Source organism: Strix aluco, chromosome 5 (genome assembly GCF_031877795.1).
Source record: "Strix aluco isolate bStrAlu1 chromosome 5, bStrAlu1.hap1, whole genome shotgun sequence".
Classification (NCBI taxonomy): domain Eukaryota; kingdom Metazoa; phylum Chordata; class Aves; order Strigiformes; family Strigidae; genus Strix; species Strix aluco.
In genome coordinates, this window is record NC_133935.1 from 7,260,554 (window position 1) to 7,272,771 (window position 12,218).

The window sequence follows — 12,218 nt, forward strand, 5'->3', positions numbered from 1 at the left end:
TTTTTTTTCAAATATATGAATCTAAGAAAGGCACTAAGTCAGACTGCTCTTAGCATTTTTGATCCAGAAATGGTGTGTATCCATAACACTTGAATGCCCAAGTAACGTATTTACTGAGTCCACCCACAGGCATTAATTTCAACAGCCTTTAGCCTTAGTACCTCATCATCCTACCTTCCAGGCAGTAACTATGGTTCCATGTTAAAGAATTTGCAACATAAAGGAACAAAATGTAGGTGGAAAGGCAGGCTACCATCTTCATTTCCTTGCACTGCAATGTTGTCTTATGGTCCCTAGTTACAAGCTTTCTTTCAGATCCCAAGGTTCAGCATCAGAAGAAGATGGGAGCCAACAGCTTATTAACCACAAGTGTTATGAGCCGCTTCGTGCTTGGTCTGGTGATCTGTATACCCAGTAGCTGTGCAGATCAGCTCTGAATAAGTATAAGACACTGTCTAATAAATGCATTTTTCCCAGACCTCAAGTAGCTTCTGCAAGTCACAATTAGACTCTAAGGACAAAAACCCAAAAACTTCATGAAACACTAAAATATTGAAACCCAAATAAAAGGTGCTTCAGCTCAGCAGCGGCTGCCTGAGGGATATGTGTGACAGCAGTGGGCCCCAACACACTCTTCAGCCACCACAGATGGCATCTTGCCTGCACATCACGCAGTTCACATGCACAGTGCTCATCCTCACAAGAGCATGTCTTCTCTCCTGCCCTTTCCTAGAGGCAGCTGCTGCCAACATCTGTCAGTGGGAAGGCTCAGCAGCCCCAAATCCACACGTGCTGACTTGCAGTCCTGTTGCGTGACCTTCACACCGACACTTGGCATTTTCCAAGTTCCCTGCTTGCATCAAAGTCTTGGCGAGCGCAGAACAGCAAAATGCAAATTTCTGTGCAAGTCTCATAAAATTATTTACATCACATGTTGTTTTGTCAGTAAAATGGGTCTCCTGACAAAAAGCTCTGTCTGTTGTCTGACAATTTGGCTCAGAGCACCAACAAAGTTGCGTTCTTCTTACAGATCCACTTCTTTAAAGTCTGGCAGTTATCTGCTTGGATCATGTTTTTTCTTCTGTAGACAGCACAATTCTTGTCAGTCTCAATTCTATTTATAGTTACCCTGGTGAGAGAACAAAAGGAATTCAATGAGTTGTCAGCTTTAAATTCAGTTCTGGATAAAAATATTGATAATATCCTGAGTGGTGGGGTTGGGTGATGCCCCTTCGATAACCCACTGTTCTTCAACAGCCACACATAGGTGGGATGGGCACCCACAGGAGAGAATGCTGGCTGTTGAGGGATGGATGCTCAGGAACATTAGTGTAAGAAGGATGAGAAAACCTCCACGTGCAGCCATGATGCTGAACTGTAATGGTAGGAGGGAGGGGAAGGACCCTTCAGTTGCACAGATCCCAGCACCCACGCTATGTGACACATGTCACATTCAACAGAGGCAGTCAACACATGGTGTGTAAAGTGAGAGTTTGTTGACTGATTTTAGTGGGAGAAGTGTATATTAATGTCCCTCTGCATTAGTACATACATGAACTGTGACTGTGGTTGGTCTTACAGGCTGAAAACAAAACTGTTTCCAAAGGTGCCCAGCAGGAACCAGTTAACCTGGAGCTGGCCGTGAAGTAGACCCTGAATAGGTGCCTGAGGACTAGATCTGTGCTTTGGGAAATTAGCTTGGATTCAGAATTGTATTTCCATGAAGAGCACCATACCTTTGCTATTCCTGAAGACACCCTCCCCCCACAAATCATCACCTGTTTTTTTTTACTCTGGGATCTTCCACTGAACTCCATTGTTTCTTCATGTCTTGAATCTTCAACCCAATCCAGATATATTTAGTATCTTTCTCTTTATTGTCTATAAACTCCTGTGGAACAAGTAGAAGCATGTTACTGAACAGCAGAGCTTCCTGCTGTGCTCAGGTCACTGTCCTGTCTCATGCACGGCTTTTCAGGTTCTCACATGGAGAACAAGGGCAGGGATCCAGCCAGGGCAAAGGAGCCTGTTGCAACAGCCCATACACGTGTGACCAGCCACAGAGTTTCAGTTCAGGCTGGTGCTCAGTCTGACTAGCTGCCTGACAGCTGTCAAGAAAAAAACCTGAGTGATACTCCTCACCCTAATAAGCCAGGTTGCAAAGCCTGGTCTTTAAGGTAAAAGACCCATTCCTCAGGGAATGATGAGTTTCTCAGAAGAGCCATTTGATGATACCTTGCTATTCGTTTTCCCAAAGGAAATGAGAAGGAGGTTTGTCTGTTTGAATTTCCATTTAGTGGCTGAATCAGACCTCCCTTCCCAGACCCAAGTAATGGTAGTCGGTGGGAAGGCCCCAGCATTTCCTCCTCCCGGTCAAAACTACTCTGGCTTCCACACCTGCATCTCTTACGCTTCTCCTCTTCAGCTCTACCCTGTTGACACTCTTGAAACAAGCTCTTGTCTGTGGAGTAGGATGCTCTGCAATTGATGGGTCTGGCTTGCCTGCAGGTACACCTGACATCTGGGCCATGGTCAGCAATGTTTGGCTAAGGCAGATGCCTGTCACACAATTTTAGGGCTGCTGCAAGACTCACCATCTCAATTTCATCTTCAACGACAAGAAGCTGGGATTTCCTGGCCAGACAGTTTCTCTGGCTGTCATCCCAGCTTACAGCCTCCTCGGAAAAGTAGTAACATCTCCCCCTGTGTAGCTGCCACCCAGGAGGACACAACTCACATATTGTTCCTGTGGGTGGAGAGAGGGAACCATTAGCTCGTACCGTGACTTGTTCCAGCTGCCTTGTAGCGTTTTATGTTCATGTGCCTGGCTGGCTGGTCCAAAAGTGGCCAGTCCCCACTCCCAGACATGTGTTTGCTGAGTGTGCCCCTCCTCAGCCTCCCACTCCCTTGCCGTGGTGCTCTGCACTCTGCACTCCCACTGCACATCACGGGGATGTCCACCTCCCCGTGGGTCTGCCCTGCAGAGAGTTCCAGGAGGACCTGGAGGGCTGCAAAGACACTTTTCATCCTCCCACATGCAGCCTTTGTGAGGAGACACCGTGCGATGTGACGTGATGTGGAGCACGTGGATTTGACACATGATGTGACTGGAAAGCACAGGCACTTCAGTGATATCCAAACCATGTCCACGGAGCTGGAGAAGGAACTGTGTTAAATAAGGGGAACACTGCTTTTCCCAGGTCCGCTTCCCATTTCACGCAGAGCATCTGGGAGGAACATCCCCCACATTTTCTGTCTTGGCTTCCTCTAATGTTTTAAAGTAACATCGTTACAATAAGTCCTTAGAAAAGCACTAGTGTTTGCCAACAAATAATAGATGCACAGTAAAAAGACCAGGAAGGTCTTCCCCTGCCTCATCCATGCAACAGGATAGGAAAGCTAAATCCCCTCACACTTTTTGTGAACAATTATTGTCTGGAAAGTGTTCTCCAGGACAAGGGGAGGATCTACAATAGATGCGATTTCTGACAGCAGCTCCTGGCAGAAGGAAATGTAAAGTACCAGAAACTATACCTAAAGAGTAGCAAAACTATTGTGATCAAAATGTTAGTTTAGATCCTGTCATCACTTCTATGAAGAAACTCCATGCTCCCTGGGTAGTACCAGTGAGTTCCCATAAACTACAGGGTGTCATAGAAACGGGAACAGAGACAACAAAACTGTGCACGCAACACATCCTCTATGCTGTGAAAGGACTAACTTGCCTCACCTTGTCCATCTTCACACAGTTCCTCCATGAGCCATTTCAGGACCCCCGCTGAGACGGTCTTCTCTGAAGAAATGTGATTGCCAGTGCTATTTAGATCATACAGGGACAAACTTTCAGATTTTCCTGCTCTGCCCTTCAAAACTTGAACAAAAAAAAAAAAAAAAAAAAAGAGTCAAGAAAATGTATCCTTTGTATCCCATGATGTGTGAATGTGAGGGGATGTACGTGTGTGTATACATTGGGGCTTACACACACTCAGTTATGAGCATACTCAGTGAGTAAAACTGGCAAAGGTTGTAGCTGCTGAATAATATGGACAGTACAGGAAAAGAAAATAAGGTTTTTATTTTTGATAGTTGGATATATAAAGGATACACAATATTTTGGTGAGATTTTAGGGAGGATTGGGAGGTATATGTTTTTTCTGAAGTTTTTCAAGGCTTTTCTCTTAGGAAATTAATATCTTCGCTGTAACAGTTCTTGTATAACTGGAGCATGCCATGGATTATGATATTACTAGTACCAGGGAAGTCTGATTAAATGAAATGATCTGAAGTCTGATTTTTATTTGTTCAAACCAACACAGTAATTAAGTGAAATGATCTCAAAGTAGCATCATGGATGCAACTTTTAACTTGTAAGTCAGGAAGGCCATATGTTTTGATTGTCATAATAATCTGAAATCTACCTCTACAGCCTTTCAGCATCACTGATGACAAGGTAGACTGCAACAACTCCCCTTCATCTGCACTATATATGTTAAATGACAGGTAGCAAATGTTCCCTTTGGACTGTTACACTTATTTTCCTGTAGTATAACTTGACACCTTTAATGCTACACTAAGGGAATTTTTCTTTAGGCATGACTCTGCTTGTGAGGCTTAATCATGTCTGCAATGAAAAGATGAAGCAGATGGTAGGATCTACTCACGTTGCTTGGCTAGTATGGCTATGACGCCTAGCAGGATGAGCACAAGGACTCCCAGGACCAGCGTCACGTAGAACCAGGCTGAGCACCCGTGTTGGCGGCCTGGAGGGAGGCAGGAGGAAGAGCAGCTTAAGGTTTTTGCACTATTAAAATTAACACTGCCTTTATGTATGCCAGTTTCTTACGCGGAAACAACAGAGAATGCATCTGCCTAAAATCAGTCTGTTTGAAGTATGCGGGGGCATTTTACTTATTAAAAATTTGCATCTATTTTGCATACCTGGAAGTGAAATCGAAAGATCATTTTGTCAGATAGCGCAAGTGATTTTCAACCAGTCATTCCATTAAGAATTCTCTCTTTCTCCTTTGAGTTAATATTTTCAAGCGTTGCCTCATCCCACCTACCCACCCACACCTTTCAAGACCCTGCAGAGCAATTCAGGGGAAGTATCAGGGATGGTCTGTGGTACGTTCCTCCCCTCTGGTCACTCTCTCCTGTGTTAACGTGCCTGTCGTGCCTGAAAGCTAACTTACCTGAATGCACAGAAAAGGCAAAAAATCCTATATTGACACCATAGCGCAGTGAAGTACATCTGACCAAGCATCTCTCCAGCTGTTTGGCACTCATCAACTCGTGAAAGTGAAACACTCAGGAAGAGGCAGGACCCGAGGAAATTTGGTGTCAAGGTGCCACTTCCACAAGCCACAGAGTTGCACTTTCATAACTGCTGTTTTCCTGGCCTTGCCTGTGTGAGATGAGCAACCACCCCATTTTCCAGCTGCATAAGCTGTATTTTTGGTGTTCCCTTTCAGCTCACAGAGTTCTGTGGGTATTATGCTATTTCCAAGACCAAATGTGTGCCTGTGACTGTTCCTGCAGAGACACTTACAGGAGGGTTCCTAAAAAAATGTGAAATTTTACTTTCCTTTGCCAAATTTTCAATGTAGGGCACAAAGGCATTTTTTTCAAATTATTTTTAAAATCTCTTTCAATACCATTTTTACAAGGAGAGTGTACAATTGGATAACCCAGTGAAAAAAAAAATGTGTGAAATGATAAATCAGTTCTTTATTGAGAGATTGTACGTAGACACTCTTGATAACAGGTCCTACTGTTGGGTAATGGGAAAGATTAAATCTATAATTAGTTACCAACAACCAAATAAAATAGCACACTACCAGAAGCGGAAGTCTCTGATCTGCTGGTCCCTTTGGGTTTCGGCTTCATGCGCAGCTCAGCGTATGTGATCATGTTTCCTGTAAGGAGTAAGGAAATGCTGACATTTGAGGTTGTGCAAGCCATTGAGTGGAGAAACAGTAAAGAATTACATGGAAGATGGAGTCTGTATAAAAAGGGGCATGTGTTTCCAGAGCTGCTAGTTGAGCTTTTTTGCTTTTTTTTTTTTAAGAAACAAGAGGCAAGATGATGATTTATCATTTCCTGCTGCTGTCAGGAAGTAACTAAAAACCTCCTCCATAATCTTTGCTTGAACTACTTCAGTCCTGTGTGGCTGGACCAGGAGGCAGACAGACAGACTGAAGGATGGGTAAGACCTGGGTACTATCCATAGCAAACATCCCATTTGTTGCTAAGCCATCTCAGGAGGTATCACAGGGCTTTAAGGGGCACCAGAGCCATGACTGCTTCATGCAGCAGGGACACCCCAAAGGGAAAGCTGCCACTCAGAGAAATGCTTCTGCAGCAAGGTGATTTGGGGGAGGGCACTCCTGACTTGTGAATGTTTACGCCAGCATATTATGTGTTTATGCCAGGATGTGATGTGATACCTCTAATAGCAGAGGGATGGACCTGATGGCTGAAGACATCCCTTTCCAGATGCACGCTGCCAAAACAAAACCAAACAAACACTAAAATAGCATGGTGTGAGTTAGATGCACATGGATTCTTTCTGAACACATTTTCAATTTTGTTTTAGCTGTGTATTTTGTAGAGCTCCTGGCTAGTTTTAGGGAAGATATCTGGACCTTTAGGAGACTGATCTTTCCATAAATCATGATATTTTATCAATCTGCATTAAGAATAAGCTTCTGTGCTACAGCCCTAGTTTGTGATCACTGGGGCTTTTAAAAAGAAGTAGCAATTTGTGTTGTATAAAATCTCACTGATCAGGGAAAAACTTGGCAGAAGAAGAGTCTCATTAGGATAAAATGAGGTAGCATTTGATATGAGAGTTGCTCAAGTGTGGAGAGGTTTTGCAGTAAGAAAAATACTAAGGACCTGATTGGTAAATAAGGTTTATTCTTACAGGTAAGATGTTTTATGTTTTAGAGAACCTGACATTTTGCTGTTTGCTTTATTACAGTTTATTAGTTCAATGAACTACAGAAAAATTGTAAATTATATTTAACTGTATAGATAAGTAACTGTTCTCAAAAAGAAAGCTCATAAAAATTTTTCTTCTTAGAATGTAAATATTTTTCAAAGAAGAACAGCCAGGACTTATAAATTTTTAAATGCACTAGCCTTATAAATGGAGACACTTCTTCTAAAATACGTAGTTTGGAAAATCTGCTACTATGACTAAATGTTTTTTCTCTCAAATAAAGATCCACTCCTTTAAAAAATATCTCCACTCTGTGTGAAAAAACATGCTATCCGTGCAAACTGAATATTAAAAAAAAAAGAAGGATTACTTCTATTACAGTGTGTATTGACTCATGATCATTTGAATGTGAAGTCCTCAGAAGTCAGCAAGTGGTTTTAAAATAGCACATAACCTTACTTTTGCCGATGCTTACGCACCATTACCTGGTTTAGCAACAAGGAGCCCTGGTACTAGGTGGAGATCTCTGTCACTTACTAAAACTGAAATTTCACTTCATTTCTATATGCAAATTGTCGAGTGCAGAAAGTCATCTCTATTTACTGGAAGCTTCTAATTGATGAGTGTGCAGATAGGGAGTTCTTGTGGCGGGTCATTCACTCCAGAGCATCAGGAGAACAAGGAGCTAAGGGGAGAACTAGTAGCAGCCTACAACTACTTGTGGGCTAGTTTGATGATGGAGTTACACTCTTCTTGGTTTGTTTTTCTGCTAAAGATCTTGTATGTAATCATTTGTGAACCACAATCAGGTGACTCTCAAATTATTCTTGAGTAGACTAGGAAGCAAAAACTGTCCGAGTCTGTCATTAGAAAATGGATTTCCAGGCTGTATTTACCCTTGCTTGTATTTTTGGAACACCTTCCTACTTTTGAACATCTGTTTTGAAGTATATGCACTGCAATAGCACCTGCCAGCCCACCAAAGAATGTGCACAGATAGTATCACCTACTAACTGCTCCTCAGTGTGCTCTGCTAGAGCATCCAAGAATCACCCTGTCCTTGTGATTCAGAGCACCTGACTGACAGCTGAAGTCCATCTGATTGTGTAACAACCTGGCATGGAGTCTCCTGTTGGAACAGGACCACAATAAATCCATTTCAGTCACTTTTCTGGGTGCAGCCTCCCAAACTTACAGCTGCAGACCTGTTTTTATTGCTACTTTGTGTTAAACATTATTTAACAGAATTTATCCAATTATCAAGTTTATCGCAACAGTTTTGAATAAGCTTTCCTTATCATTAGACTGCAAACTTATACATTCTTTGCAACTGTGCCACGAGTGATTTTTATATCGTTTTCTTTATCCTCATAAAATACATTGAACAGACTTTGAGATAAAAACAGTATTTGGGAGAACTCCAAGAAACTGCATAATTTGACCAAACCAAACCTCTTTCTCACTGATGAGGAAGAGCTAAAAAAAGATGCGGGCACTGGATCTGTGAAAGGGACTTTCATTCTCAAATCCAAATTTTACATGTTTAAAACACCTACTCAGCTACTAGAGAACCTTGGCAGAAGTTCAGATCCCTGCATGTTTACCTTTCACATGCACCAGATCTTGACAGCAGCTGTACTTTAGCAGGGCAAATTAGCTATGCCCCCCACTAGTGTTTTTTAATATCTGCTCCAGTAAATTGCATCTAATGGTCTGAAACTTGCACAAAATGCGGCCAGGAGGAGGTGGGCATGTTCCACTTTCCCATAGCCTAGTGATGTGAAGTCTTGCCTAAAGTCTGGGAATCTAGCACTCAGAGCCTTCATCTGCTGAATTTGCAGTGGTGACTAAACCCAGCTCTCCCTCCTCCGCGGTGAGAGTTTTAACCATGCAGTACTTTCTTCATGCCCATCCTGAAGCTGCTTCTTTTTCTGCAAGATAGTCAGACATCCCTGGCCAAGAGCAAGACTGGCATAAAACCTGGCAAAGGGAGGGGTGTGGGTACTAGCCATCCTCCAGCAGACATTTCAATGTGTCACAGAGTCAGGATAGTGCCAAAGGGAGAGCTTGTGATGCTTGCCAGAGTCCTGTCACCTTGGAGCTGAGACCCTCGCTTTGAGAATCAGCTTCGAATTCCTGCTCCAAACAGGAGGAAGCATTGAAACCTCTTCATGTAGAGTGGGATATGCTGTAAGCGTGTTTGGCATGTGGAATCCGTCCTGCCTGAAGCAGCCTTGAGCCCAGTCCCTGTAGGAGAGAGCTCCTTCTAGCTTGCAGGGAAGGATCCAACTCCCAGAAACGGCTGCGCTGGCAGCACCTTGCATCGCTGCTCTATCCTATTAGCTGCTTTGGGCAGTTCCTAGCTCACCGTGCTAGGATCCCAGATCCTTCTCCATCAGCTGCAAAGAAATGCAGGGCATCTCAGCAAGGGTCCACTATGCAGTGGGGAACCTTAACACTAATCATTGCTATACATACACTGAGCTTAAGTCTGTTTTGTGAACATTGCTCAACATGCCCGTCACATTTTTCCTGAATTTCCTACCAAGTTTTTAAAAATTACACAACTAATCCCCTGGAAAATTTACATTTTCTCCCATTATTCCTATGGTAAAAGTGTCTCTTCTTTTTGAAGAATTTCTTGTAATAAAAGAAGACTCACCAGCCGGATGAGTATGTGTGAATTTTGGTCAAAGCATTAAAACTTCACAGAAGGAACAAGCAACTGAAATTGTTCATTTGAATTTTTAAAGCATGATAATATGGCTCAAGTTCTTGTCTATTTTAATAGCAGGAAAACCCATGTTAATGATGAAGACAGAGAAATAATTGTCATTTTGGAGATATTTGTCATTGGAGATATTCCTAGCATGTTCTATACTGATACGAGGTCCAATATTGCTTAATACTATTTGGTGCTTTTTCCACTTGTGTCAAAGTAAGTAGAAAAATAATTGCTAGTAAAATCTGAAAATAACAGAAAGGTTGAGAAAACAATAGATAAAGAGAGCCATAATGACAGCCCTGTAAATTCAAGCCCAGTCAAACAAAATGTGTTTGAGTAGAACCATATATAAGGGTGGGAGAAGGAGATACTGGGAGTTATAAACAGTGAAGGAAAGATTAGTGAAGAGATTTTTGTCTCTGTATAACTGAGACAGCATAACTGAGACTTGTAGTAATACTGGGGACGTCTCTGGTGCCCATATTTCTTAAAGGAGATGGAAAGACTGGAGAATGAACAGAAAAACACCCAAAAAAATAGAGTTCTTCAGAAAGGTAGAGTGAAATATTTAAAGGCAAAAGGACACTGAGAAATTACTTGATTACTGTGGCCATTAACTTCATGTGAGAAAATATTGAGTGCTAAAATCTATTTGACAAAGGATTAAAAGAACCATCTAGATGTTAATGAGAACTTTCACTGGAAATCAAAGCCTGGCCTATTCAAATTCAAGCTTTTCCTTTAGACAGCATGATCAAGGGACATTTTAGGATGTTTTCAAATCAAGATTTGATGTCTGTCTCCCCTTGCAAATAAATTATATCACCTGAGAAACTATGCAAAATTCTAGGCAAACCCTCCATGCTTTGTGTTGTACAGGTTACAGTAGTACAAACATCCGTGGGTGCATGAACATACAGTCTAAGGTAGTATTTTCTGTTAGATATATAATAAAGTGAACTCATTTTTATTTTTTAGATACAGGTCTTGTAAAAATATAAAAAACCCACCATTTTTCCATCATTTAAGTACATGCATTCAGAGCACCACCATCACTATTAATCTACATTGTAAGTAGAACATCTAAAAATGCTCATTATACAATGTTGTTTAGACAAATAATTAAATATATTAATTACTAATAAACCTTGAAAGCATGAAAATATCATCTTACTCTGACCACAAGCATTTCCTATTTGTTCATAGTGAGAAGTGGTTATTCATACTAGCTGTGATCCAGAATTTTGACAAAATGCTTTCATGAATGAATTACATTTTTTCCAAGTAGTGGAAATTCTATTTCTTAAAAAAATTTGGTTTAAATCATCTCCTTACCTTAAATATTGACTTAATCCTTTGTCTTTCGTTACAAATATATGAAGTGATCACACATTGATAATGTGGTTCTGGGAAAATCACTACTGGAAAATTAAATAGGAAGAGCAAAAGGGTTTTAGGAGTCATTCAGTACTTCCTTCGGTGACCATGACTGCACTTTTGACTGCAACTAGTTAATTTACTACTCCTTTTCCATAAAGATATCATAAAATGCATTGATCTGATTTTTGGACTAGGCGGAATTTTGGTGGAGCCTATTCTAACAGGTTTTTGATTGTGTTGTTAATATAAAAAAAAAAAAAAAAGATTACACTCATTATTCAAAAATGAACAATTTTTGTTTCTCATTCTGTTACTCAAAACAAGGGGCCAGAACTGAGACACTACTCTGTAATAATACTGACCTAGGAGTAGCTTTGCTGATTTGTGTCTCTTGAGGACGTCTTCCACCATTTGCAACTTTTCACCCTTCCTGTGACTTCTGCATGCAGCATTTTATAGCATTCTTTAGTATTATCCAGTGACAATTTTAAGAATGAGAGAGAGAGAGAGAGACCACACAAGAGAAAACAGTGTATGCCCAAGAGCTGATCAGATGTTTTACCTGGAACTGATGTCCGAGAAGGAACGTGTGGTCTCTCCCTCGGTAGCATTGCCACGTCCGCGTATGTGATATCACCTGCCATTGATGAGCAAGTCCCTCTGAGTTATGGAAAGAGCCAGCTTAATACAGTGGGTTGCATCCTGTATTAGCTTTGCCTGCCTCCAAAAGTATACATACGCCGTGCTATGGCTCTGAAGAAGGCTGAGAAACAGATTAAAGGAAGGAAGTTACTTCTTTCAATACAGCTTCAAAGCCTATTTTCTGCCTCCATTCTGTCTCTTGTTGTGTGATCTCTTGCCCTTCAGAATACAGGAGAGAATTAAGATTAAAACACTTTTTTTTTAAATTAATATAAAAAAAAAAATTTTGGCCAAGACAGAGCAAAGTTTCTAATGAATACCCAAAAATGGACTTACTCATGTACAAAAGCTTTGCTGGTTCTCACAAGAATAGCTAAAGCAGTACGGTTTGTGTTGTGGATGTGTTGTGTTTGTGTGCATGATCTTACATAGCCTATTCACCTAAAAAGAAGATAAACAAGATATATATCAGTATAAGATGTTTTGGGGCTAATGTAACTGCACCACAGTTAGAGCTATAAAAATGTA

General features: G+C 41.3%; 1 protein-coding gene across 1 annotated transcript; it reads right to left on the reverse strand.

Moving 5' to 3' along the window:
• Positions 1-996: 996 nt before the first annotated feature.
• LOC141923686 (killer cell lectin-like receptor subfamily F member 1) lies at positions 997-11,692 on the reverse strand. Its single transcript, XM_074825300.1, has 7 exons — positions 11,611-11,692; positions 5,838-5,915; positions 4,662-4,760; positions 3,731-3,871; positions 2,595-2,746; positions 1,779-1,891; positions 997-1,129 (listed from the first exon to the last, which is right to left on the reverse strand). Exons 1-7 carry the CDS (start codon positions 11,690-11,692, stop codon positions 997-999), a joined length of 798 nt encoding a protein of 265 aa, XP_074681401.1.
• Between the last annotated feature and the right edge of the window lie 526 nt (positions 11,693-12,218).

What these genes read in the sequence shown, in the direction of transcription:
- LOC141923686 (XM_074825300.1), bottom strand. Translation starts at nt 11,692, where the DNA reads ATGGCAGGTGATATCACATACGCGGACGTGGCAATGCTACCGAGGGAG. An exon ending in AGCCATACTAGCCAAGCAAC is followed by an intron (nt 3,872 to 4,661) that starts GTGAGTAGATCC and finishes TTTTTGTTCAAG; the next exon opens with TTTTGAAGGGCAGAGCAGGA. An exon ending in ACTGTGTGAAGATGGACAAG is followed by an intron (nt 2,747 to 3,730) that starts GTGAGGCAAGTT and finishes CTCCACCCACAG; the next exon opens with GAACAATATGTGAGTTGTGT.